General features: G+C 43.4%; 1 protein-coding gene across 1 annotated transcript in view; it reads right to left on the bottom strand.

Moving 5' to 3' along the window:
- LOC118790477 (inhibitory synaptic factor 2A-like) overlaps positions 1-20,153 on the bottom strand; it is a 32,893-nt gene extending 12,740 nt beyond the window's left edge. The window contains exons 1-2 of the mRNA XM_036547410.1: positions 20,033-20,153; positions 6,517-7,711 (exon numbers count right to left, since the gene is read on the bottom strand). Coding sequence (XP_036403303.1) covers positions 6,517-7,706 — 1,190 coding nt within the window. The 5' untranslated portion in view covers positions 7,707-7,711; positions 20,033-20,153. The remainder of the gene's footprint in view (positions 1-6,516; positions 7,712-20,032) is intronic.
- Positions 20,154-21,177: the final 1,024 nt, after the last annotated feature.

The raw sequence follows: 21,177 nt of genomic DNA, 5'->3' as shown, positions 1-21,177 counted from the left end.
AGACAATATATAAATGAGAGACATGGGCAAAGAGTTGTAGAGCTGTAAGAGTGCCATAACTAACTGTGCGGTTATCAGGACCTCTGGTGGGTAAACATCAATGGTCCCATGGCCAGATCACATGACAGCATCAGGGGATGTTGTGGAAGTTAAAAAAAAAAATTAAACCACAAACATGATGACAATCTGTGAGGATCAGGTAACATGAGAGAAGGAATCATCAAACCTCTCTGTTCCCTCACACAATACTGTGGAACGTGACATGGGACAATTGTAACTACACTGTTAGCATCCCTGATTTCCTTGACAATAGGGTGTGTATATTCTGAAAGGCCAATGTTTCTGAGCTCCTGTCTCTGTGCACACAATAAATTACTTTGTGATATTTTATTAGATGGAAATACTCTGAATGTGATGATGAACGCAATGGAACGGATGCTCTGCACACAGCACTGCGGGACATACAGTACAGTTGGAAAGTCTCTGTTTATAGTGTGTGTGTGTGTGTGTGTGTGTGTGTGTTTGTGTGTCTGTCCTAACATTCCCTCCTCTCCCTGGGGCTACAGAGCAGCACCATGCTGATTGAGCCAGCCTTGACATGAACCTACACAGTGAAGGAAATACAGGATCGTGTCTGTTCATCTCTTGTCCTGCTACATGTTAATGTCACCCTCACTTACATTTACATGTGTTTGATATTAATATTGTCCCCCCAACCCCCCGATTCAAGGCTGCTCGCATGACCAGACAGCCCGCAGCAGTTCCCCTGGCGACGTAATTACTGGCCGCCGCCCGCTGCCTGATGGATGACATTAGGAGGGAGTTGAACCCTAATTTCACGCGGTCGTAAGGATGACCTCAGCAAGCGCCTGTCCCGATTCGGGGGATCGATAGCGCTGATGGGGTGACCGCCTGTGTCTCGCGCCTTCAGATCGCACCCTCTGGATGAGGTAAGGGCGGAGTACTTGCGCGCAAACAAAATCCCATCTTCTCTCTGCACTGTCTTTTATACAGAAAAAAAGAAGACTTGCTAAGTGCCGGTAATAAAGAGCGGGCACATTCAGTGAACATGGGAAAATGTGAAATGGAATGGATTTATGGAACATAAAATATAGCTGCGATGGTCTTTGAATCAGCAACACGACCTTTACCCAGTGATCTGATTTCATCAGAACGCCCAAATTGACTGCAAATTGACAGCGTTAGAAAAAGTGGCAGGACAGGCATGATCGAATCAAAGTACTCTCTAGAAATAAGAGAGTAGTTGAATTTGACAAAGGTCATAGCAGTGTGGAGGTCGCAGGGTAGCTGTTCTTGTGTTTGACTGGAGAGGGTGGTACTGTACATACATACTGGCCTATACTGGTGCCTAATCAGTGCCAAAGGCTTAACTAAGCTCTGTTTGTGTGGTAGTCTGCTCTGCAGTGAGGGTTTTGCTTAGCCCTGTTTGTTTGGTAGGGGACCCTGTAGAGCTGGCAGGCATCACGCCTCCTCAAACACAGGCTACGCTTCACCACTTGGCAGCGGCTGTGGTCAGCGGTTTATTGATAAGCTTTGTACAACAAGAGGTAAGGAAGGAAGAGAGCTCCGGGAGGAGCTGGTCAGGAGATCCTCCTATAGGCCAAATCTGGGGCCTGGGAAACGGGGAACCATAAAAAGATCCGCTAGGTTTACGTTACATTTGCTTAACAGCTGCTCTCATCCAGGGCACATTACAAAGCTGACATTTTTTACATGGCTGTCAATATCTGGATATTTATTGAGGCAATTCAAGTTAAGCGCGTTGCCCCAAGGGAACAACAGCGGGAAGTGGTAGTGACCTTTGGGTTGCCAGCCCTGCTCCTGCTCACTGTGCCAAACTGCTGCCCCTGAATCCCTGAATCCATCATTAGTGCTCCTGCTGCTTTTCTGCTGGGCGCTTTCTTTACTGCGTTTTAAACAGGGAAGCCGAGCCACCGTGTCACCGAGGTTCATAAGCCACGCCGCTCTAATGTATGCTGACAAGCCGATGACAGCGAGTCAAACCCCGTGGTGTAATTGATAATGATCAAACCTTTTGTGGAAGGAGCCCGGGGCGCATTCCATGAGTCGTGGTTATGCACAGAACTGATTCATCAAAGTTGCGGAAGGCGTCTGCGCGATGGCTTTATGCTGATGAGCCTGCGCTTTCACGAAGTTGTTTGCAAATGGGATTTCCGTGTTAAAAAAAGTTCTGCTGAAAACCCTGTGGTTTGTGGGACATGTTTGAGTCACGCACTGAGGATGTTATGTGTGATGCGTTTGACATCGGTGCTGAAGGAATTTTAAGGCTAAAAGGTTACCATTTAAAAATTTAAAAACAAAACACCTTCATGAATGATTGATGAATATGGAAAGATCGGACCATAACAAGTTGGGGATGTTGAACTAACAAAAGTTCTTAACAGCAGAACCTGGAATTGCAGAACTACTCACAGGTTAACTATCTTATAATTACAATGATTGCATTAATTGATACTGGCTGCATTTGATTCATTATTTCATCCTGATTAATGAATGAATAGGTTACGATTATTTTGTGCCACATTGTATACTAATGAGCTGTTGCCTGTTTATTCTTTAAAACCTAGATTTTTGTGACTCTGGAGTGATAAAGATTTGAACAATTTAAATTCCTGAAAGAAGGGATGACAATGCCAGTGTTGAAGCAGACACCAGTACTTGTGCGCAGGCTACAATACATCATGCACAAAAACTGGATATATGATTGTAGAAAAGTCTAATAGTGTAATATCTGTGGAGGCTGGGAGCCCGAGGAGCCCCCCCCCCCCAAATGCTATTTGGGGATCCTTTTTGCATCCAGTAGGTAAACCTAATAACCAATGCGCTGCATTCGTAAGGGAAGCTATGCATACTGGGAAATAGGTGAGAAGATGGTGTGCAGGAGGAAAACACAGCACAGGAGCATTTATTTCAGCAATACAGATATCTGCTTTCAGCTGGTCCAGCTATCGCCAATCAATTATGTGTAATAAGTACACATCCGATAATGATCTACAACAAGAGCTTAAAGCAATTTTGTGTTCCTTTGATCAAAAGCACATCAAGTGCAGTGTATGTGTGTGTGTGTGTGCGTGTGTGTGCGTGTGTGTGTGTGTGCGTGTGTGTGTGAGTGTGTGTGTGTGTGTGCGCGCGCGCGCGCGTGTGTGTGTGTGCGCGCGCGTGTGTGTGTGCGCGCGCGCGCGTGTGTGTGTGCGCGCGCGCGCGTGTGTGTGTGCGCGCGCGCGTGTGTGTGTGTGTGTGCGCGCGCGTGTGTGTGCGCGCGTGCGTGTGTGTGTGTGCGCGCGTGCGTGTGTGTGTGTGTGTGTGTGTGTGTATACTACAGTCATTTTTTGTTGTGCTATAATGCTTATGCTTCATTGCATTGTGTTCCCAAATGATGCAGTTTATTACAGAAAACATGAGGTTTGCACTTATTCACAAAGTTAAGTCATCTTGAAAATGAAGTCCAAGAAAATGAACATGCGCCAACATATTGGAGCTCAGCAGAAGCTCATGGAACTATACAGAGGCATCCAAAGGCTTCATGTTTCCCTGTGACATGAAATAATATAACACAGAGGACAGATTCATTAGTAGCATGCATTATCATGGTTTAGATTGCGGGTAAATGGCCACTGACCTCCACAAGTTGAAAGGGGAGAATGAAGAAATTAGCAAACAGCTGACTCCGACACTTAAGGTCTGAATTTCCTCTGTATAATGTTATTACGTTTAAAGTATACTTTAAAATATATGACTTTTCTTATTTTATAGCATGTTTTGTCCCTAGAGAGTTTATTCAGGGGTTTGAGTAAATATGGAGGGCAAGTTGAAGGTGTAATGGATATATCACAGTGGTGCTGTAGCCAAACACTGCTCCTATCTTTGTATTCAATGGTCTCAGGTCACACTTGCATGAATTACCGCTGCGATAAGGAGATTAAAGCATTTACATACAAATAAGATGAGGGTTATTTTCCAAAGAACCGAAGAATGCAATTGCTTGTTAAGTATGAGCCTAGAGTATTTCTCAGAATAATTATCCGTACTTATTATTAACACACTATTGACGTTTGGAATATTTAACGATTTGGAGCTTGAAATTGATTTTAAGTTTCCTGGGAAGAAAAAAAAGTTGCAGGAAAAGTTATCTTATTGGGTCACAGATTAAGCAGGTATCTCAAAAGACGGGTATATGCTACTGTCAGTTACTTTCAGTTATTAATGTACTGCACAGGACACCTTGAGGAAAGTTATTGTAGATGTTCAGAAACAGGGACATGGATTGGGGGGGGAAGTAATTTTTGCCCCCAGTCCCCCAACAACAGCAGAGCATCTGCTTTGGCTCTGAAACCTGAGATTTCTTCTGAAAGCTAAGGGCAAATTTGTTCTGTCCCACTGAACCTGAATGTGCTTAAAATGATAGTTTGTTCCACTCGAGTTAAGCAAGGGAATGGGGCCTTGAATAGAGGCATATGGAGAGATGGAGGGAGACAGGTGAGTGAAAAAAACAGCCTGGTACCCCACTGCTTCTCCTACTAATTTTCTCCCCGAGAACTTGAGCGAGGGCAGGGAGTTTTCTGTAAGCATTTCAGCGTGACACACTGTTGGGGATGTAAAGAAAGAGCCTCATACTAAGTTTCAGGCCCGCAGCTGCCTCAACACTCCTGGGAGGAGAGTTGAAGATACCCAGTCCTCATTTCTAGAAAGTAAAAAGTGTGGTTTAAGTAGCAGTTGTGTCTGCAGGCTCAGCAGGAACTTTAAAAATCTCTATAAATTATTCCACTGCAACAATTTCAGATGGACTTCCCTGCCAATAAGGTATTTTGCTGTATTTTCTTAAACTGGAGACCTGCTTCTGACATTACTTGTATGTTGTATAGTCACAGTCAAAAGGTATTTAACATGCCAATGGAGGACCTGTAGGGCTCAAATGCCTCAAATGGCACATAGAACTCTGATAGTATATGGGTATTCAGGGAGATTGACAGTTAGCCTTCCGGCAGGCCATTGGACTGGCCTACAGAACTAAATTTCCCATTAGCTGAGTGTGGCATTAAAGTGTAATGGCACTGAAATACAGTTAAAAATGTTTTACTTTCATATTTTGTAATGGAATGCTATTAGCAAAACAGTCATATACTGTCAACAATAATTGCACATATTTAGGCAGAATGTGGTTGTCTAATAAAAATATGAAAAATTCCTTTTTGAAAAAATGTTTTCACAGTGTGTTGTTTGGAAATGCAATGAAATATGGCACATTTTTGTCAGCCATTTAATTTCCAAATGAACGCTGTGCTCAGGGTTTGCCATTGAAGAAAGGGGTGGATGTTTTTGGTTTTCAGCATTCGTCATATAGCGGTGCATTTTGACAAAATACCAGATGCATTCTGGGAGATGCAGAGGATGGCACTATGAAAAACGGAGACAGCCAGATAGCAGAGATAAATCCGTTAACTTATGCAGGATTTAGCGTCTTGGAAAGGTCTTTTCATGGGACCGCACATGGGACTTTTCCGGTAGGATAGTGAAGCATTGTGGGAGATGTAGGGAATCAGTTTGCATGGCATGTGGTACTGCAGGGTGCTCCTGAAGGGAGGAAGCATTTTATTCGGGTTTTGAAAAATATAACCATGCTAGTCATCAAAATACTGGTGAAAATACAAGGCCACCAGCTTGATCATATTACATGAAGTGGAGAGGGAGAAGTCAACATGAACAGAACAGGCCCTCATGTAAGGAGTGTAAATATACTCTGTATTTAGTTGGGGGAGGGTAATCATAACATGTGTCTATGCAGCTTAAGTGTATAGTGTATATGCACATTAATGACTGCCCTCAAGAGCTTGAGAGAGTTTAAGTTTACTAGTGGAATGGTTACTTTTATGCAAACTAACTGCTGAAAGTTCTGCTTCAAGGAAAATACCACAGGAGTACATGTGTAATGCTCCTTTTTGAACGTTCACACTTTATCCAAGGTGATCTGGATGACATTCATGTGTGCTGACATTTAACTGAAATGGAAGATAAAGCGATGAACAGATACAATGTGATAGGTTTCTACACCGTTCAGCATATCACAAAAGAGTGCTGTGCCTTTCCTCTGACCTGTAGCAATTCACATTCACAGGCGATACACTTTCACACATGTTCACACACAGAATGCTTCATATGATGTGCTGTGAGGGCGAGGATCGACACTTAAAACTTAATCGAATCCCACTGTGGAAACTGCAATGAATATTTTTGGGTGTTAATGGACTGATGCAAGCCTCCTCCACATTACAGATCACCACTGCACCAAACTCTACGGCCAGGAGGAGAGCGCAGGCATAGAATAAGCTTGCATTAATCATTCATTCGGGCCTTTGTTGTTTGAAACTCCCGCATTCTTGTGCCCGGAATGCAATATCGAGTCGGGGCCTGTTCTGAGCCAGCGTGCTGAGTGCGGGGGATTCGGTCTGCTTCTGAGTAAAGATGGCGGTCTCTTACCCCTCTCTCTGGGCCTCTCCCTTCTCCAACTCCTGGATCACCCCCAGCAGCACTTTGATGGTCTCCTGACTGGAGCTGATCAGGTTCTCCATCACCTGAAGCTGTGCTTTGAGATCCCCGTCCTGAGTTACAGCCACGATCTGCTGGCAGGGCTCGCTCGCCCCGCCCACGCCCACGCCCCCGCCCCCGGGGCAGGCCTGCTCCTCTATCGCCCCCGGTGGCCTGGAGTGGCACTGCGCCTGCGAGGGGCAGCCGGCGCGCGGCAGGGTGTGCGGCTGCATCTGCAGCCCGTTCAGCTGCAGGCCCTTCTTGCGCTTGCTGCGCGCGGATGGGCTCTCCAGGCATTCCACCTGTGTCAGAGAGTTCCAGGCGATGGGGCCCGTGACCTTCGAACCCGTGTCCTGCAGGGGTCTGGCAGAGGAGGTCTCCTCAAAGCTCAGAAGCTGCCGTTCGGCCGCCAGGTCGGGCTCTGCCTCCGCTTGATGTAATCCTTTTTGGTGTTTGCTTTTCACGCTGCAGATCTTGTAGTCTGCGTCCGCGCCGGCGTCCATAGCGTTAGGAAAGCACTGCGCGTCCTTGGAATAGGCGACCAAGGAGGAGTCCAAGCAGGCCGCCGCTGCGTCCGAACAGTTAGCTCCGGAGAGTTCCTCCAAGGTGTCGGAGCAGTCGTTGGCATGGAACAGTGCCCGTGTCTGATAGCTGACCTTCCCTGCGAAATGGGAGGGCGCCCCCGGGCTCTCGGTGTCCTTAGTCTCCTTCACATCCATCACGAACCCGTTGTTCTGACCCTTGAACGTTTCCACAGCCGCCGCGTGTTTGAAGGTGTGCCCCTTCTTGCGCTCGAATGGGAAGGTCTGGTAGCGTGTTTTAAGGTCCGGGGACGTCTGCACGCCCGTGCTCCGCGTGACGTTGGGGATGGAGCGGCGGGCGGGCACCGTCATGTACTTGCGGTACGCCACTTTGTAGGAGACCGGCTTGCCTCCCTTCCCCCCTGCCTGCCGGGCAGCCTCCCTCTGCTCGTTCTGCGCCTCGCAGATGTCCTTGAATCGCACCTGCAGGGCCTTGTTCCTCTTCCGCACCTGTCTGCTTGGATCCAGGGTGTATTTCCCCTCCAGGGCCAGCGGTGGCGCTGCCTCCGAGTCTGACTCCGAGTTTGTAAGCATGCATTTGCTGGCCTCCCTGCTCACCATGGTTCCTGCAGGTGGGAAGAAAGCCAGCAATTAACACAGGGAGGATATAAGAGGGTCTTGACACATGGTCTTGTTTTCTCATTTTCTCTGTCTGTCAACAACCAGCCTTCAGAGCTCTCTTAGTGTGAAAGGATATGACTGATGGTGCATGTGACATAAAGCAATGCTTTTTCATTTATCTGACAACATTCCTAAAGTTATTTTCATTTCGAACTGTAAGTTAAGAGAACAAAATGGCCTTGAGACATTTGTTTTACCCAAGAATCTTAAGAATGCAAACATGAATATACCTCTTTTTATCTTTAAAAAGAAGTATATATTTCACAAATAAATTGTGAAATAATTATAAATTGTAAAAGCCAGTTCATTGTGGAATAGTAACTTGTCTTTGAGTCCTTTAACTTTTTTAATTATTTTTTTGCCACTAGAAACACCAGATACTATAGATGTGCTCACTGGGATTATATTCCATCAGGGGGTTCTGTGTTTAAAGACCTGTGCTGGGAATTTGGATCTTTCTGTCCTTAGTGACTGAAGGTTAATTTGTTATGGACTGATTCCACGTGGTGGTGATTTTATTGGGGGTGAAAGACTGGGGACCGGTGAGAGAGACGTTTTATACGTTGCTGAATTAATTACTTGCTTAGTCATCCCTGGCACGCCCGGAGTGCCGTGCAGTCTAATGAATTACTGCACAAGTGTTTCACTATAAATGTCAAAGCGGCTCTGCTGATTCCCCTGGAAATGGCATTGTTTTCCTGTCAGAGTGACAGCCGGGCTTGGATTGACGAAAGGACTGAATTTGAATGAAAGAGCCTTAATATACCCATTTCAGCTGATGTTTAATAATATAATTGGTGACAGAAGAAAAGGGCCTACAGCTGGAATCTTCCCAGTGAGACCTTTCATTTGTACCCTCATGTTTGGTTGCTGGTTGTGTACTGTACCTGTCTGTATAAATAGATAATACATTAAACTGCAGGACATGCAGCTTGCCTGGCTTAAGAACATCTGCTATGCCTGTTAGGACTATGAGTATATTTCATAATACATTCATGCTGTATGTATATTGTAAAGTCTGGTTCACGCTGTGAGCTATAGCAGAGCTAAAGAACAAAATTATTTTTATAAATGAGAAATTGTTAAAGTCTGTGCATTGCATAATTCTCTCTCATATACATAATTTAACCACTAGCTCATATGCTGAAAGAAAGAACTTATGGAAGTACATTTGAAGTATTCTCATTTGCTTTAAGTTTTTTTTTTAATGTGTACACTGGAAGAGTAAAACAAAACAATATATTAACATATATTTTAAAATATAGCGAAATATTTATTGTTACGTTTTGCTTACCTGGTATTTAAAACTTTGTGTGTGTAGGCGTATGTGGGTGTGTAAGGGATGTGGAGTGGTAGCAGAAAGATGTCATACGTTTATGAGTCCATAGACACTCATATCTGCCACAGCTTCATCTTCAGATGAAAGGAATGAAGAGTAACCTCAATGCACATGCACACACACACATGCACGAGCACATGCACACTCATACACACCCACATGCACCACATGGATATGCACACATAGGCACACATGCGCGCACACCCTCGGACACACACGCAGTGAAGTGATTTCCCTCCATAAACAAGAGCGTGCTTTGCCTAAATGTATCGCATTTAATAAGCTTGAGTTATTCCGTGTGTGTGCATAATGAAGGCAGAATAGTGATGAATAATTTTTGTACGTGAGCCACTTGAAATATGAATTCTGGCATATATGCCATTCATCACCTGTAGCCGCTTGTCAGCGGGGATGGAAAGCGTTTCAGTCCGGTGCAGTGAAAGCGGACGGGAGATGAGCCTGACAGAGATGTATTTCCTTTCAGAGATAGCTGGAGTGACAGGAACACTCTCTTTCTCTCTTGTATCAGATTATGCACACTATATCATCCGTTTCGTTTGCCCTTGGAGTCAAGAGCAAATCTGGTAGGCTGCAGAGGAGATCTCCCTATCTGCTGTGGTCTGAGCTCTGATCTGATCAATCTGATCTGTTGACATTATTAACAACCGCGTGAGCTCCGGAGAGGCTGGGCTTTGGGACGCGCTGAATCCCAGTGCCGGGACCTGCCATACGGTGCGTCTCACACCCTTTGTCCTGGTCGAGCTTTTGGGTCGAGGCCAAGATGCAGATCTCAAACAGAAAAGAAAACTATCACTGTAATTCCCAAGAAGCAAACAATTTTATTGGGAGAAATGTAACGGCTCATGGAATGCTTAATATAAAGAAGCACTTCATTTCAACAATGCCTGTAACTATATATGAGATTTTTGTCTTTCCTCTGAAAGAAAGTCAACAAGCATTAGTTGGTCTCAAAAACTGACCTGTGAAAATAAATCAATAAAGCAAAACAAAAACAGCAAAGGGGAATAACTGAATGTACGGCAACTTTGTTAATATTCTAATGAAATCTGAAACAACCAGATATAAGAAGGCCAGAAAACATGTATAACTGATATTTACTTAATACACATTTTCTGTCAAGGTGCATTTGAAATGCATGGTATCTTAGCAACAAGCATAAGGTATGCTCGTCCTGTTGGTTTGTAGCTCATCCAAACCCACTTTATTCTCTTGGAAATTTTGAAAACTGAAGGCATTTCTATGAGTATGCTCATTTAATCAGGTCTGTGGATTAGACTCTGCTGCTATAGGTAATTTTAAATAATTTAAATTAAATTTTCAAGTCAGACTGTCTTGTTGACTGACTTCAGGCTGTCCATTTGGTCATTGGCATTGCATTTACCAGCACTAACCAAGGTCATTGCTTCTGCACTAAAATGATTTTTGCAGACATACACAAACAAACAGTCTTATAATGCAATACTCCCATGCTGTTTGTGGTTTGGTTTTGTAAGTTTTAGTCACCTCACAAGAATACTTTATTCTTTATCAAGGTTCCTTCAGAGGAAAAAAATACATTTTTGAATTGAATAACTCAAAAGGCACACATTGTATTCTCTGCGTTTAACGCAAAAGCAGGTTCTCATGCCTGTTGAAGGACTGAGCAAAGGGAATCATTGCAGAGTACAGAAGGTTCAGAGTTTAAATGAGAGAAAAAGAAATCCATCCTGTGCCGCATTCACACAAATTTCCCTGAAATGTTCCTCACCTCTCCCATTCAACACTCCTCATCTCTTTTGCAGAGAGTTTCTCTTCACAGGAAACAGGGTAGAGGTTTCAGAGCTGCTGTTTTTTGCAGAGCCACAGGTTTTGTCTGAAGTGAAATGCTGCCTCTGTATCATGACTCAGATAGACCGTGCACTGCGGATTCCTCAGAGACTGTGAGTGCTTGCTGAAAAAGCTGTTTTATAGCACTTGTCACAGGACTCCCCTGTTTGCTTTGCCCTCTGACCTTTTTGAGAGAACCTTTAGACAGTGACAGAACAATTTCATTAACTGCATCACTACTCCCACTCCAAAATGTACTAAAGACTTTTCTTAGAAATCTCAAAAGTGCAATGGCTTGTGGAAAGTCCACACCAGATAAAAATAAACAAACACTTTTCTTTTTCAATTGCTGAAACAAACATGGCGGACATGTCTTTCAAAGCAGTGTCATCAAAAATTCAATTATCTTATGAAAAAAAATCTGTTCAACTTTGCTGTAAAGAATGACTTGCCTTGAAACAAGTGCCACACAAATTCTAGAAGTTATGGGTTCTGAGTAATCCGACAAGAATACACAATAAAACAAACCATAAAGTACTATACAGAGCAAGATAAAGATTTGGTCCTCAATTTGGCTACATATATTTAATCAAAATGAAACCCAGAAAGTTCAACTCAGGCAAAGATCCAGATTTAGTCTTCAGTTATGTTCCCATGTTATTTAAACAAAATGGGATCCAGAAAGTACCATACAGAAGAAGATCCAGATTTAGTCTTAAATTTGGTTGCATACATTTAACCGAAATGGAACAAAGTGATGAATTCAAGAGCTACATCCATCTCAGCGTTACCCGCATAAACACATTTTTACATTTGTGCACCAGTTTAATTGGGTAGCCTGCTCTTTGCCCCTCTCATATTCTCTGTTGGATGGCCATCTGTGCTATCATTCGATGAGGCTGAGTTTCCACTCATTCCTGTTACATACCCTGACATGTCTTTGTGCTCCGCAGTGACGTTTCTACTGAACCATCTTGGATATGCCGTTTCAAAACATGCAAGAGTACCTTGTATGTGCATCTCATTTAAGCCTGTTATAACACAAACATTTCCTTATTTAAACATCTACAGCTCTGCATTGATTTTACCTGTCACAATCACACAGACAGATTATCACAGATACCGTTTAATTACTTTGTCCAGGTAATCTACTGGTGGAACTGATGTAATAAGGTTGTGTCTCACCATTATTTCAGTTGCCTGTGTCTGTTGAATACCTTTTCATGTCAAAACAAAATCTTTCTGCTAAAAACCACAGGTTCTTTTCTGGCAGTTTCCCCCCAGTTACACAAAGGATTAAGAATAATGCATTGACTAAAATTGCAAAAGTAATCCTTCTCAATCTCCTTATGTACTTTAGCAAAGGATGTTGTCTGTTCCATTGCACATGGACACACACACATGCACACAATGCCCTCACTATATATTCATGCCCTTATTAAATATGAACAAAGCATGATTCAACAGAATTAAAAAAATGTAAACACTGGAAATGTATATACTGAAACAGATACATGTTTGTTTTCAACACTAACAGCTCAGAAAATACCAGAGCTTTGAAAAGAATGACATCTCTTTCAGAGAAACACAAAGATCAAAATGTTTTTTTTTTTGTACCTCAGTATCCCCAGATGAAATCCTGCAGAATTTATCCTGCTTCAGCTGTTGTCTGAACATTCATTGGAAGCTTCTGGAACTTCATGGAAGTTTCTCACAACTGTGTTAACGCTAACTATACAAGGAGGTTTTACACAGAAGCTGTGCGGTAGCAGCAATCATCATCAAGGTTAAAGTTAGAAAGCCAGTCAAATTTCATGCACATTTGGGCAAATTTCAGAGTCATTGACCTCCACAAATCAGGCAGTAGCTCTAAAAATATCCACATTTTCCATGATAGCACCCATTCACAGGATATTCAAGTCTACTGGAGGAGGTGTTAGGTTGCAGGCCAGACAATTTTACTTGACTGTACTGATAGGGGTGGCCTGGGAATCAAATTCAAACCCAGGCAACGCTTGAAAATGATTTCTTTCTGCAAGACAGTGAGTAAAAAACATACTATTCAAAGGTGGTAAATCTTTGTTAAATACTTTTTGTATTGTAACTTCTGAAGCGTTTTCCCTTGTTTCTTATAAAGGTTTATGTTATGACCTGTTAAAATTTGTCCATTTGCTGTTTAATGCTGCCTGAAATTAAGAAAATAATTTCTAAACTAACATTTTGGAGTTTCATGCAAATGCACCACACGCTAAATTGGAAGGACTTTGCACCATCAGCGAGACTGCAAATATGCGAGATATAAACCACAAGACTGAGAATATTTTGTAGGACTGGGTTGATGATGAGGTTGTTAGACCAGAAATACTGCATACTCTTGGAGTCTTATACCATGACTACAAACACAATAAATTCCCACAAATCTTTACAAAATTACAACCATGCTGGCTGATGCACCCACCACACAGAAAAATAAACAGCAATAATTTAAAAAAATAAATAAATAAATAAAAATAATAATAATAATAATAATAATAACCAAAAAAACCCAGTAACCTGCCTTGTCAGAACCACCACTACTAACTGCTCAGATCAATGTCTTCCCTGTGCTGCAGCCACACACCAGTTTTAAAGCTGATTGGACAGGTGACACTCGTCAACCAATAGCTGCCTGCACACAACCAGACATTCGTCACATGCACAATGACACAGGCACTGACAATGACAATTACCATTATCTTATTCGCAGTGAAGTTGATTGAATGAGCTCAGTAATTGATAAAGTTGTGAATTGTAATGAAGACAAGGCAACCTCCATTAACACATTTACAGACATTTAAACACCCCTCAGCGCAAATACTACTAATTAATCATAACATAACAAAGCAGTCAGGTTTGAGAGTAGGTAGATTTAGAGGTGGATGCTCCTTCTTCATATTGTTATGAAAATATGATCACTTTTTAGGTGCACATGAATAAAAAGATTATGATCTATTGTTTTCATTATCATTGTAATTTCAGTGTGGGAATGTGAAGTGTTTTTGTCTGCATGCATGACAGTGCACGTGTGTGTGTGTATCCTCAGACATATGGGAGAATTTGCCTGATAGTCATTTTAAGACAAAATGACTGACTTGCTGCTCAGCCTTGTGTAAGACGATGAGTCATTGTTTTGACAATGAGTGCACCAAATCCCTCCTCGGTTAATGTACCCGAAAGCATAAAGACACGCAGGCCGCTTGGCATGTAAATTTTACACAGTTTTCAGCGCTTGTGTTCGTATTCTGTTGTATTCTCAATAGCATTGTTTCCCTCTATGAAATGCATGCCTGCCAGCTGCCTCTTAATGCAATCAATTCTCGTGTCAATTTTTTTTTTTTTTTGGGGGGGGGGGTTGCTATTGTTGTTTCCAATGTAATTTGAACAGTACATTTTATTAACAGACAGAGTAATAGTTTCAATTTTTTAAATCGTGAACAGTAAGTATGCGCAACATTGAGGTGGAGCAGGTCATAGAACTGGTATGAATAAAACATTCCATGTCAGTTCTGTTATGTACATGGAGTGACAACTATATGTAAAGTAGACCTTGTTTTATTCAACAAACTACCCTTGAAACTCATGACCACCTTTGTGAAGACTAATTATTAAATATACAAAACACAGTGTGCTGCCTCCTTGTTCTGTGTGTTGTAGGTAGTTGTGCAGTAGCTGTTAACACTGGCATAAACAAACCTTTTTGCTTCTTGAATACCTAAATTATGACACACCAGGAGGGTGCATAATCTCATTAATCACAAAGCCAATGGCATACAGAAGATCTTGAATCAGCACATCATGAAGGATTTCAAGACCAATGAAAAACACTATGGTGTGAAATAAAGGTGGCTTTACATCATATCCGTGGATGATGTAAGTGATGTCCTCATCAGAGAAGCCACTGTATTGCATCTCTTTTTTTTTGGTCTTTTTCAATGTTTTATTTACAGATTGTTATGTCAGTGGTGTATTTCTGATTAAATAATCCAACAATGCTACAGCACTGTTCTACCAAAGATTCAAACCTGCAAACATTCAGGCATAACTGCTCCATTGTCACAAATTCAACAGCTCCCATCTGGATCTCCTTGCATCCCTAATTGCCGGTTTTCAGTTTGTATGGCCACTACTGACAGTGACCCCCCCCCATTCCAGTAAGCAGCCAGGGTTATTTGCCAATCTCTCCAGGCCACACATACATTTAGCAGGCCTTTAATTAGGCAGGTGCAGCTCATTAACCAATGGCTGGCTTCATTCAAGTAAACACACCTATACCCACCCACACACACACACACACACACACACAATTACACAATGACAATTAACAAGTGATCAATTGACCTGTTTGGATGCAATTGATAGGCATGAGCTCAAATGTTGAAAACAGTAGCAAATAGAAAGACAAGGATCATTTACAGACATTTAAGCAAAAAAACAAACTGTTTCGGGGTAGCTGAAGGTTCTCCTTCACACATGGACCCCATTCCAATGAATAGCCTGGGTTTTCTGCCCATCTTTCTGGTGTTAAATGCTGTCTACATACAATATCTGCCAAGGTATTTATGCAGAGCATTAACAAAAGTAGTTCAAACTTTAACTTGGGTTTTTACGTCATGTGTAATATTATGTTTTGCTGGAAGGGTCCAGTAGTTAATATGTTTATTTGTGTATTTTTTAGATGAATTAATTTGTTTCTTTTACATATGAACCACTGGCAAAGTTGCTAATTTTCTATTCTTCCCTGCTGCAAACAAATTACCATGGAAGGTGGAAAATTCTTTTTTTTAATGCACAGGTCTACAATCACACACTTATTAATGGTAATTATTAAGAATTCTGCCTTCAGTGTTTTGAGCCAATTTTAAGAAGTAATAGCATATTTTGTCATTCGGAGGAGGACATTCAGCTCTTGAATTTGTAAATTATTTGGAGGAAGACCAGTCTGGAGGTTGTCACAATATGTCTGGCCATGTCTTTTGCCTGACAAAACTCACAACTCACAAATACCATCATGGAAAATGAAGGTCTCAAAAGTTCATATGCACTTGTTTGAAAACCTAAAGAAAACTACCTTGACCTTAATGACACATGGCTAATGATAAGTCAAATTTCTTTTTTGTTCTCTGGTGCTTTCATGAATATTCAAGCCCTGAATTACACGGACAATGCCGTGCTTCAAGGACCACTGTTCTTCTTTAAAAACAAAGAAAAAAATCACCATTCCAGCTTGAGTACTCATCACTTCTCTTGATTAAAATACATTTTAGCTGTCTGATTTAGCCTTTTTTCCATTTTGCTTACTGTGACTGAGGTCTATCGGTAAAGGCTTCAGCTATTTTACTGCTGAGTACATGCTAAATGAGTTCAGATACAATAGAATTAACATAATAAAGAGGCATAATTTAGTAACATGAATTATGATTGTTTTTTCCCCTGTATGCCTGTCTGTCTGATAGCTGAGCGTCCTCCATTCTGGTGGTCTTTTGAATGTGAATTGTTGGTTCTGTTTAGCTTTTGGATCGGCTTAGCGTATGGGAGACTTTGATTCTGCAATCCTTTCAAGCTGGACTTGTGTAGGTGAGATTATGATTCTGCATTCCTCACAGGTTGGGCTTGTGTGTGTGAGGTTTGGAGTTGGTTTAGATTTCGGATTGGGTTTCTTTCTGGAGCAATGGAGAAATGGAGAGAACTGAAGCCTTTTTCTTTCATTCATGTGGTTCAAGGAGATTATCTTATTCTGTGCTACATTTCAGCCCCAAATTCTTCAAAACTGCAAAACATTCTCTTTTTCATGGATAGAATATTTCCATAACAAGATTATCTCAAAATAGTAAAGCATTACATACCATTACACAAAGTTATTTACAGATAGGTACAGATATATCAGATGTGCCTCCACAGTCTTGCTGTTATGATTTTTAATCTGTTCTCCTTTTCTGCTTGAACTTTTCTTTTGCCATTAAAAATCTTTCTGAAACAAGCAGAGAACACAGAATGTGTTAGAGCATGTGATTGATGCTATTGTGAAGTGGTGAAGAGGGCTTGCTGTGACATCAGGCTGATTTAGTGGTTGGACGGGATTATAAACTCAGGGTTGTGTGGTTAAATCCTGGGATATTAGCTAATGTGATATGTTCCTTTACAAATGGATGAAATGTGTTTACTCTCTGTCTACAGGACCTGTTTGCAGACTTTCTGGTCCCTCCCCAGGAAGTTGTGAGATCCATTCCCACTCAATACCACCCGAAAATACAACACATTGGCCCTGAGTCTGGCACTCAACATTAAAGGAGATTAACTGTATCCTGTCAAGTAGGGGTATACTCATACATGAGGGCCCTTCAAAGAGCATAAATGGACACAAGCTGCAACTCAGATGCATTCATGCCCTGGCCTGACTTTCTTCTCCCTTCTTACACTCTTCTTTTGGGGTGAAATATCAAGCAAACCACATTTTTTAATTGCAGACCGACTTCATTTTCCTTACAGCAGAGGGGGTAAAAGTGGGGTTCTGAACCATAATCACTCATTGCAGCTGTGTGAATGTCATCTGCATGTTCCAATGGCAAAGGGGTTTCCAATGGGCCAGTCAGGTGTAAAGGACATTTTATAGGTGGAAATCTTACAACCACATTACACTGCATTTATGAACCAGCGTTGTCGGTTTACCTTCTACATTCTCTGATCAGCTGCCATTAAATTCAACTGAATGAGACCAAACTACTCCCACTTCAGACACTGCATAAACTCGGGCTTTGCTTTGTTTTGCTTTGAACTGCTGTTGAGAATGTTCCATAAATCACTCAGCAGTGGAAAAAAAAGAAGGGCGCTCTCGGTATTGACTAAACACATGCTATTTGAAACCAAGAGGCAACAGCACATACGAGCCTCTTTCACATCAATTTGCTTGAACAGGAGTCTCTAGCTTTGCAGCATTAACCCCCTCCATCCATTACATTACATTATTGTCAGTCAGCAGAGGTAACAGTTTTTACATGTTACCCCTTTATACAGCTGAATGTTTACTGAGGCAATTCTGAGTTTAGTAGTTTGAATACAAGAATACAGCAGCAGTGCCCCTCTCAGTGCATCTCTCAGCCACACTACCACTCCATCCAATATTTTTCAGTGGGGACGTCCAGTATTATTCCTACAGAAAGCCATGACTGGGTGACTTATCCTGTCTTTTATAATGAAGACGTGGGTGTTCTGGTGTGGCTGTGGCTGCATATATTACATTCATGCAGCTGGATATTAACAGCTGTGATTCGGGGTAATGTCTCACTCCCGGGCAGGGTGGCTGTGCCCCACCTGAGAGCCGGACCTGGTGCTGCTCTGATCACAATCCCAGCTCCTTTAATCACCACTCCGCATGATCACAGATGCCGGGCCCTGAAGAGCGGCCAGCAGCCGGGCCGAAAGGCGTAATCCTGTCGACACATGCGAGGGAACATCTGGCCTGCGCCGAAAGGAGCAGTCACACGCTCACGCGCTCTCCTGGCTGTGAGTGCTGGCCTCACAGCGTGCCTCTGGACAGCAGTCTCAATCTGTCAGCGCACCCCGAAACAGACCCCCCCCCACGCTGCCCCCCTGCCTTGAGCACTGATCCTAAACCCTACATGTTCGGAGAGGGAGGGGAGAGCAAGGGGTGTGTCTGTGCCCGTGTGTGTGTGTGTGTGTGTGTGTGTGTGTACGTGTGCGTGTGTGATTGTGTGATTGTGTGATTGTGTGTGTGTGTGTGTGTGTGTGTGTGTGCGTGCGTGTGTGTGTGTGTGTGTGCTTGTGTGATTGTGTGCTTGTGTGTGTGTGTGTGTGTGCGCTTGTGTGATTGTGTGCTTGTGTGTGTGTGTGTGTGCGTGTGTGTGTGTGTGTGTGTACTTGTGTGTGTGTGACACAGGCGTTACTGTGGGCATCAAGGGGCGTCAGCCCCAGGAGGGAGGGTTCTAAGCATAACCTCCACGTGGGGACACGAGAAAGGCGCTGAATGTATTCATAACTAAAAATAAGTTTTGCATCGAAGCAGCAGGGGAGAGCTGCATCCCTTCCGGACCGTGACGGGGCTCTCTCTCTCTCTCTCTCTCTCTCTCTCTCTCTCTCTCTCTCTGTCTAAAGTGGGTGGGGGGGTTAGGGGAGTTGTGGGGGGGGGGCACACAAGCAGCTCTGTCACTACCGTTGCTCCCCAGAGCTCTGTCTCCTGAACGCTGGATCACACATGCCATCACTCATGATAACTCCCCCGGTTAAGGCTGGGGTCCTCACCGGCGTGACACCTCTCCCTCCCGTTAAACACCCCCGTCGCCGCACAGCGTGTTTGTTTCCACGCTGACCGCCCTGCCGCTCAGTGCTCGCGTCCGGGACTCACAGGGCTCACGCAGAGATAAACAACCACTCACACGCTCAATTATCTGCTCCATTTCTCAAAATCCACTCCACAGACAGCACCTGAAATGTGACTACATTATGGGTGCATGTGCATGAATGGCTATTACATGCATGTCATTGTGTATAAATATATATGAATCAGCATCATCATTCCAGGCCATTAAAGATTAGTGCTTAATGTTCTGTTCTCTTTAATGTTCTTGATGTCCTGTTATGAAAGCCTGTGCTGTCATTGCTAAAGTACACCATTTCATTTAATTTCTGTTCTGTTGAGTTTTTCGTCTACAGATGTTGTCATTTCTGTTAAGGTGAGCCTTGGATTACCAGGCTTTTATGGGTGTTTCACACAAATTTTACTAAAGTAGTCAAATGCCATACTTCCCTCACAGAGTGCTAAGGATGCTCAGAGCACTTGGATGGAGTATATCAATGCAAATTCTTTTCCTCTAATTACGCAAGCATTGTCCCACGGAAACTACATTTGACAACATTATTTTGCACCAGATGTTTAATACCCAAAGCAGCACAGCAGTTTTGCGGTCTGTACAAGATATCTGAAACGATGCCAAAAGTACACAGAACCTAGCCCTTTCCCCGGTTCTGGAAATCTATTCTACTGTCCTTTAGTTAGTATTATTTTTTTCATAATTTTGGCCAAAAAAGGTGAAGGAAACAGACTTACCTTGAGAAGCAAGTTAGTGGCAATAAGGTTGAGATGGGAGAGATCCTGAGAGGTGCCAGGGCATGTTCTTTCATTTAGTGGATCAGAGAGCACACGCTGGGAGGACCGTCCCCGGCTGTGGAGCAGGCAGTGGCAGAGGTGACGGCAGCAGTTTGAACAGTCGCTGTACATCAGCCGCCGTGGTGTGAGTGAAACAACCAAAAGTCCCCCCCCCCCTCGCCAGATCCAGGCTCAGGTTCCTGTGCTCATTAGGTGTCTACGAGAGTCACATGAGTGCACGCACGCACACACAGACACATTCGCACACACACACACACACACACACGCGCACACACACACACACACACACGCACGCGCGCACACACACACACGGAGGCACGCACGCAGGCTCCGGTCCTCGCTGGGAGGAACACACGCACACACGCGCGCCACTGGCTCGGCTTCGGCGCTCACTGCTGGCAGACACGCGTGTAGGAGAGCTCCATCCTCCGCCGCTGCAGTCCCTGTGCGTTTCTGTGCGAGTGTGTGAGCGAGAGAGGAGAGGAGAGAGAAAGGAGGAGGGGAATGGGAGGGGGAGTGGGAGGGAGAGAGAGAGAGGGAGAGAGAGAGAGAGAGAGAGAGAGAGAGAGAGAGAGAGGGATACAGAGAGAAAGAGAGAGAGAGAGAGAGAGGGATACAGAGAGAGAGAGAGAGAGAAGGGGGTGGCGGGCTGCTGGGGAGAGTCAGACGTTTCTACAGCTGGCGAGCTCATGCATCAACAGTAAAGAGCTCCTTATCTCATCAGCTGAGCTGGAATCCTCGGTGACTCCGTTGGCAGAGAGGTGTTATGTAAGCTGAGGGCCAGAGAGGGGGAAAAGCCATGAAATAATAATAATAAAAATAATGCATTGTGATTTTAATTGGACACACTCTACCTGTGGCATTCTGCCCGCTAATACCTTTGTGTGTGAATGTGTGCGTGCGTGTCTGTGTGGGTCCGTGTGTAGGCGTGGGTGGGCGATGGCTTGACTGTTACTGTTGGCCACCCTCTATCTCCAGTCCCCCAGACTAGTGGCTGTTGTGCTACACCTCATAATGTGGCATCTCCCCAAGCAAGACACATAAACATGGCTGTGTGTGTGTGTGTGTGTGTGTGTGTGTGTATG

Source organism: Megalops cyprinoides, chromosome 15 (assembly GCF_013368585.1).
Source record: "Megalops cyprinoides isolate fMegCyp1 chromosome 15, fMegCyp1.pri, whole genome shotgun sequence".
NCBI lineage: Eukaryota > Metazoa > Chordata > Actinopteri > Elopiformes > Megalopidae > Megalops > Megalops cyprinoides.
This window is presented reverse-complemented; position numbering and strand designations above follow the sequence as displayed.